Source organism: Oncorhynchus mykiss, chromosome 25 (assembly GCF_057628025.1).
Source record: "Oncorhynchus mykiss isolate SJ-2025 chromosome 25, ASM5762802v1, whole genome shotgun sequence".
In the NCBI taxonomy this organism is placed as follows: domain Eukaryota; kingdom Metazoa; phylum Chordata; class Actinopteri; order Salmoniformes; family Salmonidae; genus Oncorhynchus; species Oncorhynchus mykiss.
In genome coordinates, this window is record NC_143046.1 from 68,607,171 (window position 1) to 68,628,565 (window position 21,395).

The 21,395-nt window shown below is 44.7% G+C and overlaps 1 protein-coding gene across 1 annotated transcript in view; it reads left to right on the forward strand.

The window, feature by feature from the left end:
* prkcha (protein kinase C, eta, a) overlaps nucleotides 1–21,395 on the forward strand; it is a 51,315-nt gene that overhangs the window by 17,380 nt on the left and 12,540 nt on the right. The window contains exons 4-11 of the mRNA XM_090220842.1: nucleotides 2,293–2,446; nucleotides 2,850–2,884; nucleotides 3,288–3,370; nucleotides 4,695–4,824; nucleotides 4,944–5,077; nucleotides 7,281–7,415; nucleotides 7,519–7,692; nucleotides 17,575–17,729. Coding sequence (XP_090076968.1) covers nucleotides 2,293–2,446; nucleotides 2,850–2,884; nucleotides 3,288–3,370; nucleotides 4,695–4,824; nucleotides 4,944–5,077; nucleotides 7,281–7,415; nucleotides 7,519–7,692; nucleotides 17,575–17,729 — 1,000 coding nt within the window. The remainder of the gene's footprint in view (nucleotides 1–2,292; nucleotides 2,447–2,849; nucleotides 2,885–3,287; nucleotides 3,371–4,694; nucleotides 4,825–4,943; nucleotides 5,078–7,280; nucleotides 7,416–7,518; nucleotides 7,693–17,574; nucleotides 17,730–21,395) is intronic.

The following is a 21,395-nucleotide window of genomic DNA, read 5'->3' on the forward strand; positions in this document are numbered from 1 at the left end:
TACAGTGAAATAAGCCAATAAACACTAACCAGAACAGCAATGGACAAGGCATATTGACATTAAGGAGAGGCATGCTTAGTCGAATGATCAAAAGGGTCCAGTGAGTAGTGAGGTTGGTTGGGGTCACGGCAATTCAGACAGCTAGCCGGGCCATTGGTAGCAAGCTAGCATAGGATGGAGGTCTGTTTTTAGCCACCTCGTGCGTTTCCGTCGGTAGGATTAGTGGGGTTCCGTGTGGTAGAGGGGATGAATCCAATTTACAAAAAACAATAGATAGAGTCCCAAGAAAAAATAAAATAAAAAAATCAATTGTCCGATAGGCCTATTCAGATAGCAGCCGATAAGACAGCTAACGATTAGCGGACCGCAGATGGGCGTTCAGGTTACGTCGCGACGGAGGAGCCAGCTGGATAACTCCCTCGGGTAGATAACGTCGGTAGTCCAGTTGTGAAGGCCCGGTGGGGCTCCGCGTTGGCAGTAAAACGGGTCCGGATAGGTGATTGTAGCCCAGGAGTGACTGATGGAACTCTTCAGCTGGCTAGCTCCGCAATAATTGATGTAAGCCGATAGTCACACGGATAGCAGCTAGCTAGCTGCGAGATCCAGGTATAAATGTCCAGAGTTAGCGGTTGAAATCCGGGGACATGGAGAGAAAAATAGGTCCGATATGTTCCGGTCCGAGCCGCGCCGTACAAAACTGGCGATAGATTTTTGAGCTAAAGGATAGCTGATGACCACAAACCGTGGTTAGCTGAATACTAACGATTAGCCAGTAAAGAAGCTAACTAGCTTCTGATTAGCTTCTGGTTAGCTTCAGGCTAGCTTCTGGATTAGCTTCTGGCTAGCTTCTGGTTAGCTTCTATGGAGGATTACAGATTTGAGGTAAATAATACTTTCTTTTTTTTTTAAATATAAATTGGTGAGGCGGGTTGCAGGAGAGTGTTTTGAAGATGAGTTTATGGAAAATAAAAAATATATATAAAAAGGTATGCGAAGAAAGTTGTAAATATATATATATATATATATATATATATATATATACAGGACACGGCAAGACGAGGACAAAAGACGTCTGACTGCTATGCCACCTTGGAGCAAGATGTGTGTGTGCTAAAGCAGTGAATAAAACAAACTTAGGGAGGAGGCTTCTGATGTTAACATGCATGAAACCTAGACTTTTACGGTTACAGAAGTCAACAAAAGATAGCGCCTGGTGAATAGGAGTGGAACTGGGGGCTATAGGGCCTGGGTTAACCTCTACATCACCAGAGGAACAGAGGAGGAGTAGGATAAGGGTACGGCTGAAGGCTATAAAAACTGGTCGTCTATTGCATTGGGGACAAAGAATAAAAGGAGCAGATTTCTGGGAGTGGTAGAATAGATTCAGGGTATGATGTTCAGACAATGGTATGATAGGATGTGAGTACAGTGGAGGTAAACCTAGGCGTTGAGTGACGATGAGAGAGGTTTCGTCTCGAGGCACCAGTTAAGCCAGGTGAGGTCTCCACATGTGTGTGGGGTGGGACAAAAGAGCTATCTAAGGCATTTTGAGTGGGACTGAGGGCTGAAATAAAACAGTAAGAACTAGCCAAGACAGCAGTAGACAAGGCATATTGACATTAGAGAGAGGCATAAAGCAAACACAGTTGTTGATCAGGAGAGCTAAGACAACAACGTGTAAATGGCGATGAAAGGGCAGAGTGGGTTGGTTAGGACATACAGGACCTGAGTTTGAGGCTGGGGCCGACAGGTAAACAAAATGAGGTACCGTGTTATTGAAACAGTACAGGGGGCATCCGCTGTGTAGCCGAGTGATCATAGGGTCAAAAGAGCAGCAATAGGTGAGTCAGGGTGCTGTTCGGTAGTCACTACTACACTAGGCGAGCAGGGGACACAGAGTTCAGAAAAGCTAGCGGGCTGGGGCTATTAAATGGTTATTTGGCGACATCGTAACAGAATAGCCTGTTGAGACCCCCTCGGACAGTTACATCGGTAGACCAGTCGTGATGGATCGGCGGGGCTCCGTGTCGGCAGTAAAAGGGCCAATTGGAAAAATAGGTATTGTAGCCCAAGAATTGGCTGAAGGACCTCTTTGGCTAGCCGGGAGATGGGCCTAGCTCGAGGCTAGTTCCAGGCTAACTGGATGCTTGTTTCGGGACAGAGACGTTAGCCAGGAGTAGCCACTCGGATAGCAGCTAGCTAGCTGCAATGATCCGGTGTAAAGGTTCAGAGCTTGCAGTTGGAATCCCAATACTGTCTGACCCCCATCCCATTCTGTTCCCATGTTCTAAGATGATGCCACGGGGAATGTGAAGGTGTTTAAGCAGTTCAACAGGAAGAGGCAGGGGGCCGTGAAACGCAAAATTCACCAGGTCAACGGACACAAGTTCATGTCCACATTCCTACGGCAGCCCACCTTCTGCTTCCACTGCAAAGAGTTCATCTGGTAAGGACACACACACACACACACACACACAAAACATATGTTTTACTATTCTTGAGGGGACCTAAAATTGATTTCCATTCTGGTACCCTAACACTACACTAACCTTAACTCCTATCCCTAATTGTAACCATAAGCATAATCCCTATATTGAAAATAGTCTTTGGGAGAATGTTCCTTGATTTACTGTCCTTGTGGAGACTTGGGGATTTCCGGTACCCACAAGGATAGTAATACAAGACCACACACACACTCCACTGCCCTCACCTCATAGAGTTCATCTAACGTGTTACACATAGTGATAGTATTGTCGATGGTTTATAATAGAAACAGTCAGTTACAAATATATTTCATATGTAAACAGTATGCTTTGCATGATTCCTGACTGTCAGGTCTTCTGTTACAGGGGTGTTTTTGGGAAGCAGGGTTACCAATGCCAAGGTGAGTGACCCTTTTTCTCCTTTTCACTGTTTTCTTTCTTGAGTCTTTCTTTCTGCTCAAACCCCCAGTCTTTCTTTTCTCTCACTCTTATTCACACCATTTCTGTGACCACCAGCCCACTCAGAAAGGAAGTCAGTGCTACGCCACAGAGACGGAGCTCTCTCTCACACGGCCTGTTTTTATTATTGAGCTGCTGAACCCAAAACCCAATCATCTCACAGTGCCCGGCCTCTTTCTCAAATAATTAAGCCACATGGTCTTTCTCAGAAACAATTGATAAAAATCCCTAGTGTTTCAGCAGGAAGCTGATGCCTTTGTCAGGGTTTCTTTCACACTTAACGGCTGTGTTAATGAAAAACATGGTTTGATTGTTGTTTTGATTAATTCTCTGTCTGTTTTCCAGTATGCACTTGTGTGGTTCACAAGCGATGTCATCAGTTGGTTGTCACGGTGTGTCCACGCATGAAGAAGCCTGTCAAGGAGCCGGTGAGACAACATACAGAGACGAGCCATTTGAACTTTAACACCATACCCCTATTACACTACAATAACGCTGTAACATCTCTGTCATGTCATTACTAGAACACCCACCCCTCCACATTCCAAAAATCACTCTCTCATCAATGGAATGTGTTCTGACAATGCAAAGACAAAAAGTTGTCTTTGTACCTGAAATACACTATTTTGACTATCCGGGGGATTCCAGAGTCAAAATCGGCTGTTCTACAGGTGCATTGTGCATCAGCTGATAGATCCAGATCCAGTCAGATGGCCTTCAGACGCAGATGAAAATATCTTTATTCAGGAACTGTGTCAGTCAGGGACCCTGCCCCGGATGCTGTTTGTGCTGAGTTGTTGTGGGTGAACAACATCAACCTACTGAATACAGATGTAGGATCTTAATTTGATCACCCTGTTGCAGGAGAACTGCAATGCAGGTTTAAAAAGGCTTCTGAAGTTTGTAATTTCCACTTTGAAATGTCAGACTTTATTTTCCCTTAAAATGTCCATTCATTATAATCCACATAATAATTCACATTTCCTGTTGCTGCAGGATAGTTTTCTGCTGAAGCAAACTGGCACAATGACATGATGCCATGTGATGGTTTGCTTGAGCACACACTGCTACCTGCTGGCTGTGTGGTTTATAACATGCAGTATTTACATGGTCTCCCATTCAAACCGAGGTCAATGCAGTGGTGGAAAAAGTACTCAATTGTCATACTTGAGTAAAAGTAAACATACCTTAATAGAAAATGACTCAAGTAAAAGTCACCCAGTAAAATACTACTTGAGAAAAATATAAAAGTATTTGGTTTTAAGTATACTTAAGTATCAAAAGTAAATGTAATTGCTAAAATATACTCAAGAATCAAATGTAAAAGTATGATTCATTTCAAGTTCCTTATATTAAGCAAACCAGACAGCACAAATGTCTTTTTTTTTTAAACGAATAGCCAGGGGCACACACCAACATAATTTACAAACAAAGCATTAGTGTTTACTGAGTCCGCCAGATAAGAAGCAGCAGGGATGACCAGAGATGTTCTCTTGATAAGTGTGTGAATTGGACCATTTTTCTGTCAAAATGTAACGAGTACTTTTGGGTGTCAGGGAAAATGTATGGAGTAAAAAGTATATTATTATCTTTAGAAATGTAGTAAAGTAAAAGTTTCCATAAATAGTCAAGTACAGATACACCCCCCACACCCCCCCAAACTACTTAAGTAGTCCTTTAAAGTATTGTTTACTTAAGTACCTTATACCACTGGGCCAATGTGATGACATTCTGATAAATTCTCATTCACAGACCACCAATCAAGGCTTCAGTATCAACGTCCCCCATAAGTTTAACATCCACAACTTTAAGGCTCCCACCTTCTGTGACCACTGTGGTTCTCTACTGTGGGGCCTTGTCAGACAGGGTCTACACTGCAAGAGTAAGATTCTTTCTCTCATTTCTTATATTCTTTCTCTCTCAGATGTTTATAGGCAGGTGTTCCATTTTCATGGCTTATTAACCTGTACTTCCTGTCTGTTGTGTGTCTGTCCTCTGCAGTCTGTAAGATGAACGTACACATCCGCTGTAAAGGCAACGTAGCACCCAGCTGTGGGGTCAACAGTGTGGAGCTGGCCAACAAGCTGGCAGAGATGGGGCTGCAGGCTGGGGGGCTCTCCAAACGCAACTCACTGGTATGCTAACTAGATGAAAAGAGAGAGCGGGAGAGGAAGAAATAGTGTGCCAAGTTAACCCACACATACAAACCACAGGAGGTTGGTGGCACCTTAATTGGGGAGGACAGGCTCGTGGTAATGGCTGGACTGGTATATGTGAAATGGTATTAAACAAATTTAATTTGCTCTGTTACAGACATTATTATGATCTGTTATCCCCTCAGCAGCCTCAACTGATACACACACGTACTTAGATACATACACATACAGTTTATATACACTAATGTTGGAGTCATTAAAACTCGCTTTTCTTTTTTTTCATTCATTTTTTTTTTATCCCCCTTTTCATGGTATCCAAATGTTAGTAGTTACTATCTTGTCTCATCGCTACAACTCCCGTACAGGCTCGGGAGAGACGAAGGTCGAAAGTCATGCGTCCTCCGAAACACAACCCAACCGAGCCGCACTGCTTCTTAACACAGTGCGCACGGACCTCCCGGTCGCGGCCGGCTGCGACAGAGCCTGGGCGCAAACCCAGAGCCTCTGGTTGCACAGCTAGCACTGTGATGCAGTGCCCTAGACCACTGCGCCACCCGGGAGGCAAAAACTCTTTTTTCAACCACTCCACAAATTTCTTGTAACAAACAATAGTTTTGGCAAGTTGGTTAGGACATCTACTTTGTGCATGACACAAGTCATTTTTCCAACAATTGTTTACAGACAGATTATTTCACTTATATGTAATTCACTGAATCACAATTCCAGTGGGTCAGAAGTTTACATACACCAAGTTGACTGTGCCTTTAAACAGCTTGGAAAATTCCAGAAAATTATGTCATGGCTTTAGAAGCTTCTGATATGCTAATTGTCATCATTTGAGTCAATTGGAGGTGTACGTGTGGATGTATTTCAAGGCCTACCTTCAAACTTAATGCCTCTTTGCTTGACATCATGGGAAAATCAAAAGAAATCAAGACCTCAGAAGAACAAATTGTAGACCTCCACAAGTCTGGTTCATCATTCGGAGCAATTTCCAAATGCCTGAAGGTACCACATTCGTCTGTACAAACAATAGTACGCAAGTATAAACACTATGGGACCACGCAGCCGTCATACCGCTCAGGAAGGAGACGTGTTCTGTCTCCTAGAGATGAACGTACTCTGGTGTCGAAAAGTGCAAGCCAATCCCAGAACAACAGCAAAGGACCTTGTGAAGATGCTGGAGGAAACCGGTACAAAAGTATCTATATCCACAGTAAAACGAGTCCTATATAGACATAACCTGAAAGGTCGCTCAGCAAGGAAGAAGCCACTGCTCCAAAACTGCCATAAAAAAGCCAGACTACGGTTTGAAACTGCACATGGGGACAAAGATCGTACTTTTTGGAGAAATGTCGTCTGGTCTGATGAAACAAAAATATAACTTTTTGGCCATAATGACCATTGTTATGTTTGGAGGAAAAAGGGGAAGGCTTGCAAGCCGTAGAATACCATCCCAACAGTGAAGCACGGGGGTGGCAGCATCATGTTGTGGGGGTGCTTTGCTGCAACAGGGTCTGGTGCACTTCACAAAATAGATGGCATCATGAGGCGGAAAATTATGTGGATATATTGAATCAACATTTCAAGACATCAGTCAGGAAGTTAGAGCAAATGGGTCTTCCAAATGGACAATGACCCCAAGCATACTTTCAAAGTTGTGGCAAAATGGCTTAAGGACATCAAAGTCAAGTTATTGGAGTGGCCATCACAAAACCCTGACCTCAATCCTATAGAAAATATGTGGGCAGAACTGAAAAAGCGTGTGCGAGCATGGAGGCCTACAAACCTAACTCAGTTACACCGGCTCTGTCAGGCCAAAATTCATCCAACTTATTGTAGGAAGCTTGTGGAAGGCTACCCAAAACGTTTGACCCAAGTTAAACAATTTAAAGGCAATGCTACCAAATACTAATTGAGTGTATGTAAACTTCTGACCCACTGGGATTGTGATGAAAGAAATAAAAGTTGAAATAAATCATTCTCTCTACTATTATTCTGACATTTCACATTCATAAAATAAAGTGGTGATCCTAACTGACCTAAGAAAGGGATTTTTTTTACTCGGATTAAATGTCAGGAATTGTGTGAAAAAGTGAGTTTAAATGTATTTGGCTAAGGTGTATGTAAACTTCTGACTTCAACTGTACATACATTACATACATACTCTGTTGTCCCCCAGTCCCCTGGAGGGCAGGGCCAGGAGCGGGCCCTCAGTGTGAGGAGGGAGAGTGGAAAACCTCAGCAGCAGACCAGACGGCTGGGTATCACTGACTTCACCTTCCTACAAGTGTTGGGCAAGGGCAGCTTCGGCAAGGTGAGACAATAGAGATACACTATGGAGCGATAACACAAGGGACTGTGTGAGGGTTTGGAGTTGGGTTAGTAACGTGTGTGTGTGTGGTTTATTCTTATTTCAGGTGATGTTGGCTCGGTTGAACAGCAGTGAGCGGGTGTTCGCAGTTAAGGTGCTGAAGAAGGACATAATTCTGCAGGATGATGATGTTGAGTGCACTATGACAGAGAAGAGAGTGCTGTCACTAGCTGGCTGCCACCCCTACCTCACTCAGCTCTACTGTTGCTTTCAGACACTGGTGAGACACGCATACATTCTTACATTTACAGTTGACTGCAGTCACACAATATATATATTTGCTGTAATGCAGTTAGAAAAGCCAAGGCTAGCTTTTTCAAGCAGACATTTTCTTCCTGCAACAAACTCAAAACAGTTCTGGGATACTGTAAAGTCCATGAAGAATAAGAACACCTCCTCCTAGCTTCCCACTGAAGATAGGAAACTCTGTCACCACCGAAAAATCCACTATATTTGAGAATTTCAATTAGCATTTTTCTACGGCTAGCCATTCTTTCCACCTGGCTACCCCTACCCCAGTCAACAGCACTGCACCCCCACACCAACTCGCCCAAGCCTTCCCCATATCTCCTTCTCCCAAATCCAGTCAGCTGATGTTCTGAAAGAGCTGCAAAATCTGATCCCCTACAAATCAGCCGGGCTAGACAATCTGGACCCTTTCTTTCTAAAATGATCTGCCGAAAATGTTGCAACCCCTATTACTAGCCTGTTCAACCTCTCTTTCGTGTCGTCTGAGATTCCCAAAGATTGGAAAGCAGCTGCAGTCATCCCCCTCTTCAAAGGGGGGGGACACTCTTGACCCAAACTGCTCTATCCTACCCTGCCTTTCCAAGGTCGTCGAAAGCCAAGTCAACAAATAGATCACCGACCATTTTGAATCCCACTGCACCTTCTCCGCTATGCAATCTGGTTTCAGAGCTGGTCATGGGTGCACGCTCAAGGTCCTAAACGATATCTTAACCGCCATCGATAAGAAACAATACTGTGCAGCCGTATTAATTGACCTGGCCAAGGCTTTCGACTCTTGTCAATCACCACATCCTCATCGGAAGACTCGATAGCCTTGGTTTCTCAAATGATTGCCTCGTCTGGTTCACCAACTACTCTCATAGAGTTCAGTGTGTCAAATCGGAGGGCCTGTTGTCCGTGCCTGTGGCAGTCTCTATAGGGGTGCCACAGGGTTCAGTTCTTGGGCTGACTCTCTTCTCTGTATACATCAATGATGTCGCTCTTGCTGCTGGTGAGTCTCTGATCCACCTCTACTCAGACGACACCATTCTGTATACTTCTGGCCCTTCTTTGGACACTGTGTTAACAACCCTCCAGACGAGCTTCAATGCCATACAACTCTCCTTCCCTGGCCTCCAACTGCTCTTAAAAACATGCTCTTCAACCGATCGCTGCCTGCACCCGCCCGCCCGTCCAGCATCACTACTCTGGATGGTTCTGACTTAGAATATGTGGACAACTACAACTACCTAGGTGTCTGGTTAGACTGTAAACTCTGCTTCCAGACTCACATCAAACATCTCCAATCCAAAGTTAGATCTAGACTTGGCTTCCTATTTCGCAACAAAGCATCCTTCACTCATGCTGCCAAACATACCCTCGTAAAACTGACCATCCTACCGATCCTCGACTTCGGCGATGTCATTTACAAAATAGCCTCCAATACCCTACTCAATAAATTGGATGCAGTCTATCACAGTGCCATCCGTTTTGTCACCAGAGCCCCATATACTACCCACCACTGTGACCTGTACGCTCTCGTTGGCTGGCCCTCGCTTCATACTCGTCGCCAAACCCACTGGCTCCATGTCATCTACAAGACCCTGCTAGGTAAAGTCCCCCCTTTTCTCAGCTCGCTGGTCACCATAGCAGCACCCACCTGTAGCATGCACTCCAGCAGGTATATTTCTCTGGTCACCCCCAAAGCCAATTCTCCCTTTGGCCGCCTCTCCTTCCAGTTCTCTGCTGCCAATGACTGGAACGAACTACAAAAATCTCTGAAACTGGAAACACTAATCTCCCTCACTGGCTTTAAGCACCAGCTGTCAGAGCAACTCACAGATTACTACATCTGTACATAGCCCATCTATAATTTAGCCCAAACAACTACCTCTTCCCCTACTGTATTCATTTATTTTGCTCCTTTGCACCCCATTATTTCTATCTCTACTTTGCACATTCTTCCACTGCAAATCCACCATTCCAGTGTTTTTCTTGCTAAATTGTATTTACTTCGCCACCATGGCCTTTTTTGCCTTTACATCCCTTATCTCACCTCATTTGCTCACATTGTATATAGACTTATTTTTCTACTGTATTATTGACTGTATGTTTGTTTTACTCCATGCTGTTGTATGTGTCGAACTGCTTTGCTTTATCTTGGCCAGGTCGCAATTGTAAATGAGAACTTGTTCTCAACTTGCCTACCTGGTTAAATAAAGGTGAAATAAAATACATAAATAAATGCCTAGATTGTCCTGTTGAGGGCAGCAGTGCCCTAACGTTATGAGTGTGAGAGGTTAAATTGATTGTGACACAGGAAGCACAGTGTGAATGGCCATCTGGATGCCAGAGCTATTCTACAACCCAGAGCCTGCTCTGTTTTAGTTGTTTGAACCCTCGCTGGTCTACTTCAATGTGGATGAAAATCGAGCAGTGTTGAGTGATGGGTTATCTCTGGCTCCTAGACACAGCTTACTATGTATACCTCAGCTACCCCAGACCACACTCTATCTTCACTCCATAGTTCTGTCTTCTTTGAGTGGGAGTTACAGTACTTCATATCTTAACAATACAAATTGTAGCTGTACCTCATCTCTCACAGAGCCCCTCTACGCCATTCATATCCATGACTTATCCAGTTGGGTTAATCTAAGACATGCTCAGTAGAATAACACAGTAAGGGCTCTATAGTCTTTACCTACCTAGTGTGCTGCAGTTGAACAGAACACCTTGTACTGGCTAGTCATGTCTGGTACATTTATGGCCCATACAGTACTGCACTCCGTGTTCTTTGTGTTTTTTCCTGCTCCCATATTCTGGAACATATGTGTGCCTAACCTGTAATGAGATCAATTATTTATGTATTTGCACAGTGTACATTGCTTAAAATGGAGCTGGAGAAGAAGGCAGATGTTTTGCATGCCCCCAACAGATTGTGTTTTTTGTTTGTTTATTTGCGTTGTTTGTAACTTATTTTAACTTATTTTGTACATAATGTTGCCGCTACCGTCTCTTATGACTGAAAATAAATTCTGGACATCAGGACTGCGAATACTCACCGCGGACTGGCAGAACCCTTTTTTTCCTCTTTAACGAGTCTGACGAGCCCGACGTGAACGATATACTGCTTTCTCGGGAACAGGCTCAGATCCCTGTGATTTGCGTGAAGAGGAGGCGGAGAAAAAGGGGCTGGAGGGTGGGTTGCCTTCTGAGAATTCGTAGGCGATCGAATAAACCCCCACTTTCTTCCATTATGCTAGCAAACGTGCAATCTTTGGACAATAAAATAGATGACCTACGCGGAAGATTAAACTATTAACGGGACATTCAAAACGGTAATATCTTATGCTTCACGGAGTCGTGGCTGAACGACGACAGTCAACATACAGCTGGCTGGTTATACACTACACTGGGAGGACAGAACAGCAGCGTCTGGTAAGACAAGGGGCGGTGGACTATGTATTTTTGTAAATAACAGCTGGTGCATGATATCTAAGGAAGTCTCTAGCTATTCCTCGCCTGAGGTAGAGTATCTCATGATAAGCTGTAGACCACACTATCTACCTAGAGTTTTCATCTGTATTTTTCATAGCAGTTTACATACCACCACAGTCAGAGGCAGGCACTGACAGAAATGAATGAGCTGTATTTTGCCATAAGCAAACAAGAAAACGCTCACCCAGAGGCAGTGCTCCTAGTAGCCAGGGACTTTAATGCAGGGAAACTTAAATATGTTTTACCAAATTTCTATCAGCATGTTAAATGTGCAACTAGAGGGAAAAAAACTTTGGACCACCTTTACTCCATACACAGAAGCATACAAAGCTCTCCCTCGCCCTCCATTTATCAAATCTGACCATAATTCTATCCTCCTCAATTCCTGCTTACAAGCAAAAATGTAAGCAGGAAGCACCAGTGACTAGATCAATAAAAAAGTGGTCAGATGAAGCAGATGCTAAGCAAAAGGACTGTTTTGCTAGCACAGACTGGAATATGTTCGGGGATTCCTACGATGACATTGAGGAGTACACCAGTCACTGGCTTCATTAATAAGTGCATTGATGACGTCGTCCCCACAGTGCATACCCCAACTAGAAGCCATGGATTATAGGCAACATCCGCACTGAGCTAAAGGCTAGAGCTGCCGCTTTCAAGGAGCGGGACTCTAAACCGGAAGCTTATAAGAAATCCCGCTATGCCCACCGAAGAACCATCAAACAGGCAAAGCATCAATATAGGACAAAGATCAAATCATACTACACCGGCTCTGACGCTCGTCGGATGTGGCAGGGCTTGCAAACCATTACAGACAACCAAGGGAAGCACAGCCGAGAGCTGCCCAGTGACACGAGCCGACCAGACGAGCTAAACTACTTCTATGCTCGCTTCGTGGCAAATAACACTGAAACATACATGAGAGCACCAGCTGTTCCAGAAGACTGTGTGATCACGCTCTCCGCAGCCGATGTGAGTAAGACCTTTAAACAGGTCAACATTCACAAGGCCACAGGGCCAGACGGATTACCAGGACGTGTACTGCGAGCATGCGCTGACGAACTGGCAAGTGTCTTCACTGACATTTTCAACCTCTTCCTGTCCAAGTTCGTAATACCAACATGTTTTAAGCAGACAACCATAGTGCCTGTGCCCAAGAACGCCAAGATAACCTGCCTAAATGACTACCGACCCGAAGCACTCACGTCTGTAGCTATGAAGTGCTTTGAAAAGCTGGTCATGGCTCTCATCGACGCCATTGTCCCAGAAACCCCAGACCGACTCCAATTTGCATACCGCCCCAACAGATCCACAGATGATGCAATCTATTTTGCACCCCGCACTGCCCTTTCCCACCAGGACAAAAATAAACACCAATGTGAGAATACTATTCATTGACTACAGCTCAGCGTTCAACACTGTTGTGCCATAAGCCAAGGACCCTGGGACTAAACACCTTCCTCTGCAACTGGATCCAGGACTTCCTGACGGGCCGCCCCCAGGTGGTAAGGGTAGGTAACAACACATCCGCCACGGTGATCCTCAAGACAGGGACCCCTCAGGGGTGCGTGCTCAGTCCCCTCCTGTACTCTCTGTTCACTCATGACTGCACAGCCAGGCACGACTCCAACACCATCATCAAGTTTGCCAATGACACAACAGTGGTAGGCCTGATAACCGGGAAGACAGCTTATAAGGAGGAGGTCAGAGACCTGGCCATGTGGTGCCAGGACATCAACCTCTCCCTCAATGTAATCAAGACAAAGGAGATGATTGTGGACTACAGGAAAAAGAAGACTGAGCACCCCCCCATTCTCAGCGATGGGGCTGCAGTGGAGTAGGTTGAGGGCTTCAAGTTCCTTGGTGTCCATCACCAACAGACTAACATGGTCCAAGCACACCAAGACAGTCATGTGAAGACAGCACGACAAAACCTATTCCCCCTCAGGAGTCTGAAAAGATTTGGCATGGGTCCTCAGATCCTCAAAAGGTTCTACAGGTACACCGTTGAGAGCATCATTGCCTGGTATGGCAACTGCTCGGCCTCTGACCACAAGGCATGACAGAAGGTGCCTAGTCACTGGGGCCAAGCCTCCTGCCATCCAAGACCTCTATACAAGGCAGTGTCAGAGGAAGGCCAAAAAGATTGTCAAAGACTCCAGCCACTCTAGTCATAGACTGTTCTCTCTGCTACTGCATGGCAAGCGTTACCGGAGCGCCAAGTCTAGGTCCAAGAGACTTCTTAACAGCTTCTATCCCCAAGCCATAAGACTCCTGAACACCCTAATCTAATGGCTACCCAGACTATGTGCACCCCTCCATTTTACACCGCTGCTACTGTCTGTTGTTTTCATCTATGCATAGTCACTTTAATAACTCTACCTACATGGTAGCAGTGTGAACAAGCAGCGGCCCGGGTGGTAATTGTCCTTGATTATCTTTTTGGCCTTCCTGTGACATCCGGTGCTGTAGGTGTCATGGAGGACAGGTAGTTTGCCCCCGGTGATGCGTTGTGCTGACCGCACCACCCTCTGGAGAGTCTGGGTGGTGCAGTTTCCGTACCGGGCAGTGACACAGCCCGACAGGATGCTCTCAATTGTGCATCAGTACAAGTTTGTATCCACCCTCTGGAGAGCCTAGCACTTGAAGGCGGTGCAGTTGCCATACCAGGCTATGATACAGCCCGACAGGATGCTCTCGATTGTCACCCAAAACCCTGACCAACTTTTACAGATGCACAAGACAAATTTCTTCAGCCTCCTGAGGTCCACCCACACTATCTGTGTGGGTGGACCTTTTCAGTTTGTCCGTGATGTGTACGCCGAGGAACTTAACTTTCCACCTTCTCCACCACTGTCCCTTCGATGTGGATAGGTGGGTTCTCCTTCTGCTGTTTCCTGAATTCCACGATCATCTCCTTTGTTTTGTTGAGTGAGATGTTGTTTTCCTGAAACCACCCTCCGAGTGCCCTCACCTCCTCCCTGTAGGTTGTCTCGTCGTTGTTGGTAATCAAGTTCACTACTGTTGTCTGCAAACTTGATGTTTGAGTTGAAAGCGTGAATGGCCACGCAGTTGTGGATGAACAGGGAGTCCAGGAGGGGGCTGAGCATGCACCCTTGTGGGGCCCCAGTGTTGAGGGTCAACGAAGTGGAGATGTTGTTTCCTACCATCACCACCTGGGTGCGGCCCGTCAAAGTCCAGGACCCAATTGCACAGACCTAGGGCCTCCTGCTTGATGATGAGCTTGGAGGGTTCTATGTATGGGGTTGAATGCTGTAGTCAATGAATAGTCAATGAATAGCATTCTTACTTGGGTATTCATCTTGTCCAGATGGGATAGGGCAGTGTGATGGCAATTGTATCGTCTGTGGACCTGTTGGGGTGGTATGCAAACTGAAGTGTGTCTAGGATGGCCGGTAAGGTGGAAGTGATGTGATCCTTGACATGTCAATCAAAGCACTTCATGATGACGGGGCGTAATACGGGGCGATAGTAATTTAGTTCAGTTGTCTTTGCCTTCTTGGGTACAGGAACAATGGTGGCCATCTTGAAGCATGTGGGGACAGCAGACTGGGATAGAGAGCGACTGAATATGTCCGTAAACACACCAGCCTGCTGGTCTGTGCATGCTCTGAGGATGCGGCTAGGGATGCCGTCTGGGCCAGCAGCCTTGCGAGGGTAAACTTTTTTGGGATAGGGGGCAGTATTCGGAAGTTTGGATGACTGAGGTGCCCAAAGTAAACTGCCTGCTACTCAGGCCTAGAAGCTAGGGTATGCATATAATTAGTAGATTTGGATAGAAAACACTAAAGTTTCCAAAATGGTTAAAATAATGTATGTGAGTATAACAAAACTAATATGGCAGGTGACAACCTGAGGAGAATCCATCCATGAAGTGCTATTATTTTGAAATGCCTGTTTTTCCATTGAAAGCCTATCCACCATACAAAGACTTATGACGCAGTTCACGATTCCTATGGCTTCCACTACATGTGGCCAGTCTTTATGCATTGTTTCAGGATTTTACTCTAAAAAATGAGGGAGAAACACCACTTTCAATGAGAGGCCAGTGGAAATTTCCAGAGATGTGTCCTCGCCTTTCTTGTTTTTCCTTTTCTATTGACGAAGCTATTGTCCGGTTGAAATATGATTGATTATTTTTGACAAAAACAACCTGAGGATTGATTATAAACATCGTTTGACATGTTTCTACGAACTTTTATGATTTTTCGTCTGCCTGCTGTGACAGCGCTTTGTGCCAATGGATTACTGAACAAAACAAACATTTATTGTGTCACATGGAGTCTTGTGAGTGCAACCATACAAAGATCATCAAAGGTAAGTGATACATTCTATTGCTATTTCTGACTTTTGTTACTCCTCTGCTTGGCTGGTTACTGTTTAATGATTTGTCTGCTGGGCGCTGTTCTCAGATAATCACATAGTTTGCTTTCGCCGTAAAGCCTTTTTGAAATCTGACACAGCGGTTGGATTAACAATAAGTTCATCTTTAAGCTGATGTATAACACTTGTATATTTTAGGAATTTTTATTATGAGTATTTCTGTTTTTGAATTTGGCGCTCTGCAATTTCACTTGCTGTTGTCGAGGACGCTACCGTCCCACCTATCCCAAGGAAGTTAACACGTTTAAATGTTTTGCTCATGTCGGCCACAAAGAAGGAGAGATGGGGGGGGGGGGGGCTGCAGTCCTTGTTAGAGGTCTGCAAGAATGGCACTGTATTATCCTCAATGCGGGCAAAGAAGGGTTTTAGTCTGGAAGCGTGACGTCGGTGTCTGGGACGTGGCTGGTTTTCTTTTTGTAGTTTGTGATTTCCTGTAGACCCTGCCACATACGTCTCGGGTCTGAGTCGTTGAATTGCGACTCCACTTTGTCCCTGTACCGGCATTTCGCTTGTTTGATTGCCTTGCGGAGGGAATAACTACACTGTTTATATTCAGTGATGTTCCCAGACCTCTTTCCATTGTTAAATGCGGTGGTTCGCTCTTTCAGTTTGCTGCGAATGCCGCCATCCATCCATGGTTTCTGGTTAGGGTAGGTTTTAATAGTCACAGTGGGTGCAACATCGCCAATGCACTTCCTTATATACTCACTCACCGAGTCAGCGTATAGATCGGTGTTATTCTCTGAGGCTGACTGGACCATATCCCAGTCCGCGTGATCAAAACAATCTTGAAGCGTGGATTCCGATTGGTCAGACCAGCATTGAATGGTTCTAGTCACTGGTACATCCTGTTTGAGTTTCTGCCTATAAGATGGTAGGAGCAAGATGGCGTCGTGGTCGGACTTGATGAAGTGAGGTCGGGGGAGGGCTTTGTATGTGTCCTGGAAGTTAGAGTATAAGTGATCGAGTGTATTACCCCCGCGAGTACTGCAATCAATATGCTGATTGAATTTAGGTATCCTTATTAAAATCCCCAGTTACAATTAATGCAGCCTCAGGATATATGGTTTCCAGTTTACATAGAGTCCAGTGAAGTTCCTTGAGGGCCGTCGTGGTGTCTGCTTGAGGGGGAATGTACACAGCTGTGACGATAACTGACAAGAATTCACTTGGAGGTAATATGGCCGGCATTTGACTGTAAGGAATTCTAGGTCGGGTGAGCAGAAGGACTTGAGTTCCTATATGTTATGATTACACCATGAGTCGTTAATCATGAGGCATACACACCCCCTCTTCACAGAGGGGTGTTTATCTCTGTCGGTGCGATGCATGGAGAAGCCCGGTGGCTGAACCGATTCCGATAACATATCCCGAGAGAGCCATGTTTCCGTGAAACAGAGAATGTTACAATCTCTGATGTCTCTCTGGAAGGCAACCCTTGTTCGAATTTCGTCTACCTTGTTGTAAAGAGACTGGACATTGGTGAGTAGTATACTTTGGAGCAGTGGGCGATGTGCACGTCTACGGAGCCTGACCAAGAGGCCGCTCCGTCTGCAGAGGCACAGTTGTTTTGGTTCGGCTTCTGGGATTAGATCCATTGTCCTGGTCCAAACAGAGGACCCGCTTCGGGTATGTCCTATTCCTGGTCGTGATGTTGGTAAGTGGATGTCGGTCGCTCTTATATCCAATAGTTCTTCCCGGCTGTATGTAATAAACTTAAGATTTCCTGTGGTAACAATGTAAGAAATAATACATAAAAAAACTAAATACTGCAAGGTTTCCTAAGGACTCGAAGCGAGGCGACCATCTGTCGGCGCCATTTTGTATAGTAGGGTAATAGACAAGAGTTTGACGTCTCTTCCTCCTTGACATAAGGAACTTGGTATGTCCTCAAACATGTAGAGCTGTTGTGGATAAAGTTGGGATTCGTTATTGTGTATGTACAAACTGAACCATTGTCCCTGTGTTGCAGGACCGCCTGTTCTTTGTGATGGAGTTTGTCAACGGGGGCGACCTCATGTTCCACATCCAGAAGTCCAGGAAGTTTGAGGAGGGCCGCGCTTGCTTCTACACTGCCGAGATCACCTCTGCACTAATGTTCCTGCACAGCAAGGGCATCCTCTACAGGTCCAATACACACACACACACACACACACACATGCTCTTATATAGAGATGGCTAACCTTTTCATTGAAGTGATGCCAAGATGGCAGGTGACTGGTTCTAATCCATCTAGATTTGTGTGTGGTCTTTTAAAAGTCTTTTTACATGGTTGTTGTCCACTTACCATGATGGCCAACACAACGATCTCTCTGCCAAACCTCATGTTGATAAAGGTGGCAGCAGCATCTGAGCGGCTACGCTAAATGTTGAGTTTATATTTACAGTGCCTTGCGAAAGTATTCGGCCCCCTTGAACTTTGCGACCTTTTGCCACATTTCAGGCTTCAAACATAAAGATATAAAACTGTATTTTTTTGTGAAGAATCAACAACAAGTGGGACACAATCATGAAGTGGAACGACATTTATTGGATATTTCAAACTTTTTTTAACAAATCAAAAACTGAAAAATTGGGCGTGCAAAATTATTCAGCCCCCTTAAGTTAATACTTTGTAGCGCCACCTTTTGCTGCGATTACAGCTGTAAGTCGCTTGGGGTATGTCTCTATCAGTTTTGCACATCGAGAGACTGAAATTTTTTCCCATTCCTCCTTGCAAAACAGCTCGAGCTCAGTGAGGTTGGATGGAGAGCATTTGTGAACAGCAGTTTTCAGTTCTTTCCACAGATTCTCGATTGGATTCAGGTCTGGACTTTGACTTGGCCATTCTAACACCTGGATATGTTTATTTTTGAACCATTCCATTGTAGATTTTGCTTTATGTTTTGGATCATTGTCTTGTTGGAAGACAAATCTCCGTCCCAGTCTCAGGTCTTTTGCAGACTCCATCAGGTTTTCTTCCAGAATGGTCCTGTATTTGGCTCCATCCATCATCCCATCAATTTTAACCATCTTCCCTGTCCCTGCTGAAGAAAAGCAGGCCCAAACCATGATGCTGCCACCACCATGTTTGACAGTGGGGATGGTGTGTTCAGCTGTGTTGCTTTTACGCCAAACATAACGTTTTGCATTGTTGCCAAAAAGTTCAATTTTGGTTTCATCTGACCAGAGCACCTTCTTCCACATGTTTGGTGTGTCTCCCAGGTGGCTTGTGGCAAACTTTAAACAACACTTTTTATGGATATCTTTAAGAAATGGCTTTCTTCTTGCCACTCTTCCATAAAGGCCAGATTTGTGCAATATACAACTGATTGTTGTCCTATGGACAGAGTCTCCCACCTCAGCTGTAGATCTCTGCAGTTCATCCAGAGTGATCATGGGCCTCTTGGCTGCATCTCTGATCAGTCTTCTCCTTATATGAGCTGAAAGTTTAGAGGGACGGCCAGGTCTTGGTAGATTTGCAGTGGTCTGATACTCCTTCCATTTCAATATTATCGCTTGCACAGTGCTCCTTGGGATGTTTAAAGCTTGGGAAATATTTGTGTATCCAAATCCGGCTTTAAACTTCTTCACAACAGTATCTCGGACCTGCCTGGTGTGTTCCTTGTTCTTCATGATGCTCTCTGCGCTTTTGACGGACCTCTGAGACTATCACAGTGCAGGTGCATTTATACGGAGACTTGATTACACACAGGTGGATTGTATTTATCATCATTAGTCATTTAGGTCAACATTGGATCATTCAGAGATCCTCACTGAACTTCTGGAGAGAGTTTGCTGCACTGAAAGTAAAGGGGCTGAATAATTTTGCACGCCCAATTTTTCAGTTTTTGATTTGTTAAAAAAGTTTGAAATATCCAATAAATGTCGTTCCACTTCATGATTGTGTCCCACTTGTTGTTGATTCTTCACAAAAAAAATACAGTTTTATATCTTTATGTTTGAAGCCTGAAATGTGGCAAAAGGTCGCAAAGTTCAAGGGGGCCGAATACTTTCGCAAGGCACTGTAGATAGCCCTCCATGTTAGCGCCACATAGAATGACTGCTAGATTGATGTGATGAGCTAATGTCTTTTCCTGGAAATACCCTAACCCTAGAACACCAGGCCTTGCTCTATAACAGTACTAAAGACCCTGTGCTGACTTCTCAACATATGGTCCCAGATGTAGCCCAAGTGTATTATGTAACCTAACCACCTTCTTGTCTTAACTACTGTATCTCTTCCTCGTGCTCTTTCACCTCAAGATAAAGGGCTCATTATCAGCCAATCAGGGGCCATAAAATGGAGCAACAAAATGATTTTTGCAAAAGTGCTTTAATCTCGATTTTAGACCATTAATATAATCTTAAATCAAAGTCCAGAGCTTATAGTACCCAATGTCAAAATGTTACAGACCACAAGGTCCCCTCCTTGACTAGTCCTTTAATCTCTTTAGGTTTGCTTACTGTGCTGTTAGTCATTATTACATATTTGAAGTCCAGATAAGGTAAATGGTTTGGGTTAGTAAGTCAGTAAGTCACCAACTACTCCCTCTACTAGTACTTTCCGCTCCCTGTATGATTGGGAAGCACTTGGTCCCTCTCTCTATGCCTGCAGCTGTTTCCCAATCACCAGTTGGAGATGTGATTCACAGCAGATCAAGTCAGCATGCGGCAGACGTTCAGAATGCACTGAGATGTTTCCAGCATGGCAGTTTGACCCCAAGGTCATGAACACACTGTGACTATGACCTACATCGCATAGACAAAGGTCTAATGTCTCTAATATCGACGCTAGATTCACTGCCCAGCCGTGCCTCTCACAGGAAGTGATGAAGAGGAATTAGGTGGATGAGGTAGTGACTGAGGTTGGAGTAGAGAGCCAAACAAAAACCAGAGGACAGGAAGCAGGCAGGGTTTGTGATTAAGTGGAGGGTAATTCTTTAGTAAAACGGTGTCATTGGACTCAAGCCTGAAAACCCCACCACCCACTGGTCACAAACTGTTTGAATCAACGTTGTTTCAACCTAATTTGAGAGATTAACGTACTTTGGCGTGAAAAGTGCAAATCAATCCCAGAACAACAGCAAAGGACCTTGTGAAGATGCTGGAGGAAATGGGTACAAAAGTACATATATCCACAGTAAACCATATATCGATATATCCTATATCCGGAGAAGACAAGGTGAGTGCTACCATCAGTCCTGTGTCATGCCAACAGTAAAGCATCCTGAGACCATTCATGTGTGGGGTTGCTTCTCAGCCAAGGGAGTGGGCTCACTCACAATTTTGCCTAAGAACACAACCATGAATAAAGAATGGTACCAACACATCCTCCAAAACCAACTTATCCCAACCATCCAGGAACAGTTTGGTGACGAACAATGCCTTTTCCAGCATGATGGAACAGTTTGCCATAAGGCAAAAGCAGGGAACAAAACATTGATATTTGGGTCTATGGCCAGGAAACTCCCCGGACGTTAATCCCATTGAGAACTTGTGGTCAATCCTCAAGAGGCGGGTGGACAAACAAAAACCCACAAATTCTGACAAACTCCAAGCATTGATTATGCAAGAATGGGCTGCCATCAGTCAGGATGTGGCCCAGAAGTTAATTGACAGCATGCCAGGGCAGATTGCAGAGGTCTTGAAAAAGAAGGGTCAATAGACGCCTTTGACACTTATGAAATGCTTGTAATTATACTTCAGTATTCCATAGTAACATCTGACAAAAATATCTAGACACTGAAGCTGCAAACTTAGTGGAAATTAATATTTGTGTCATTCTCAACATTTGGCCACGACTGTATGTAC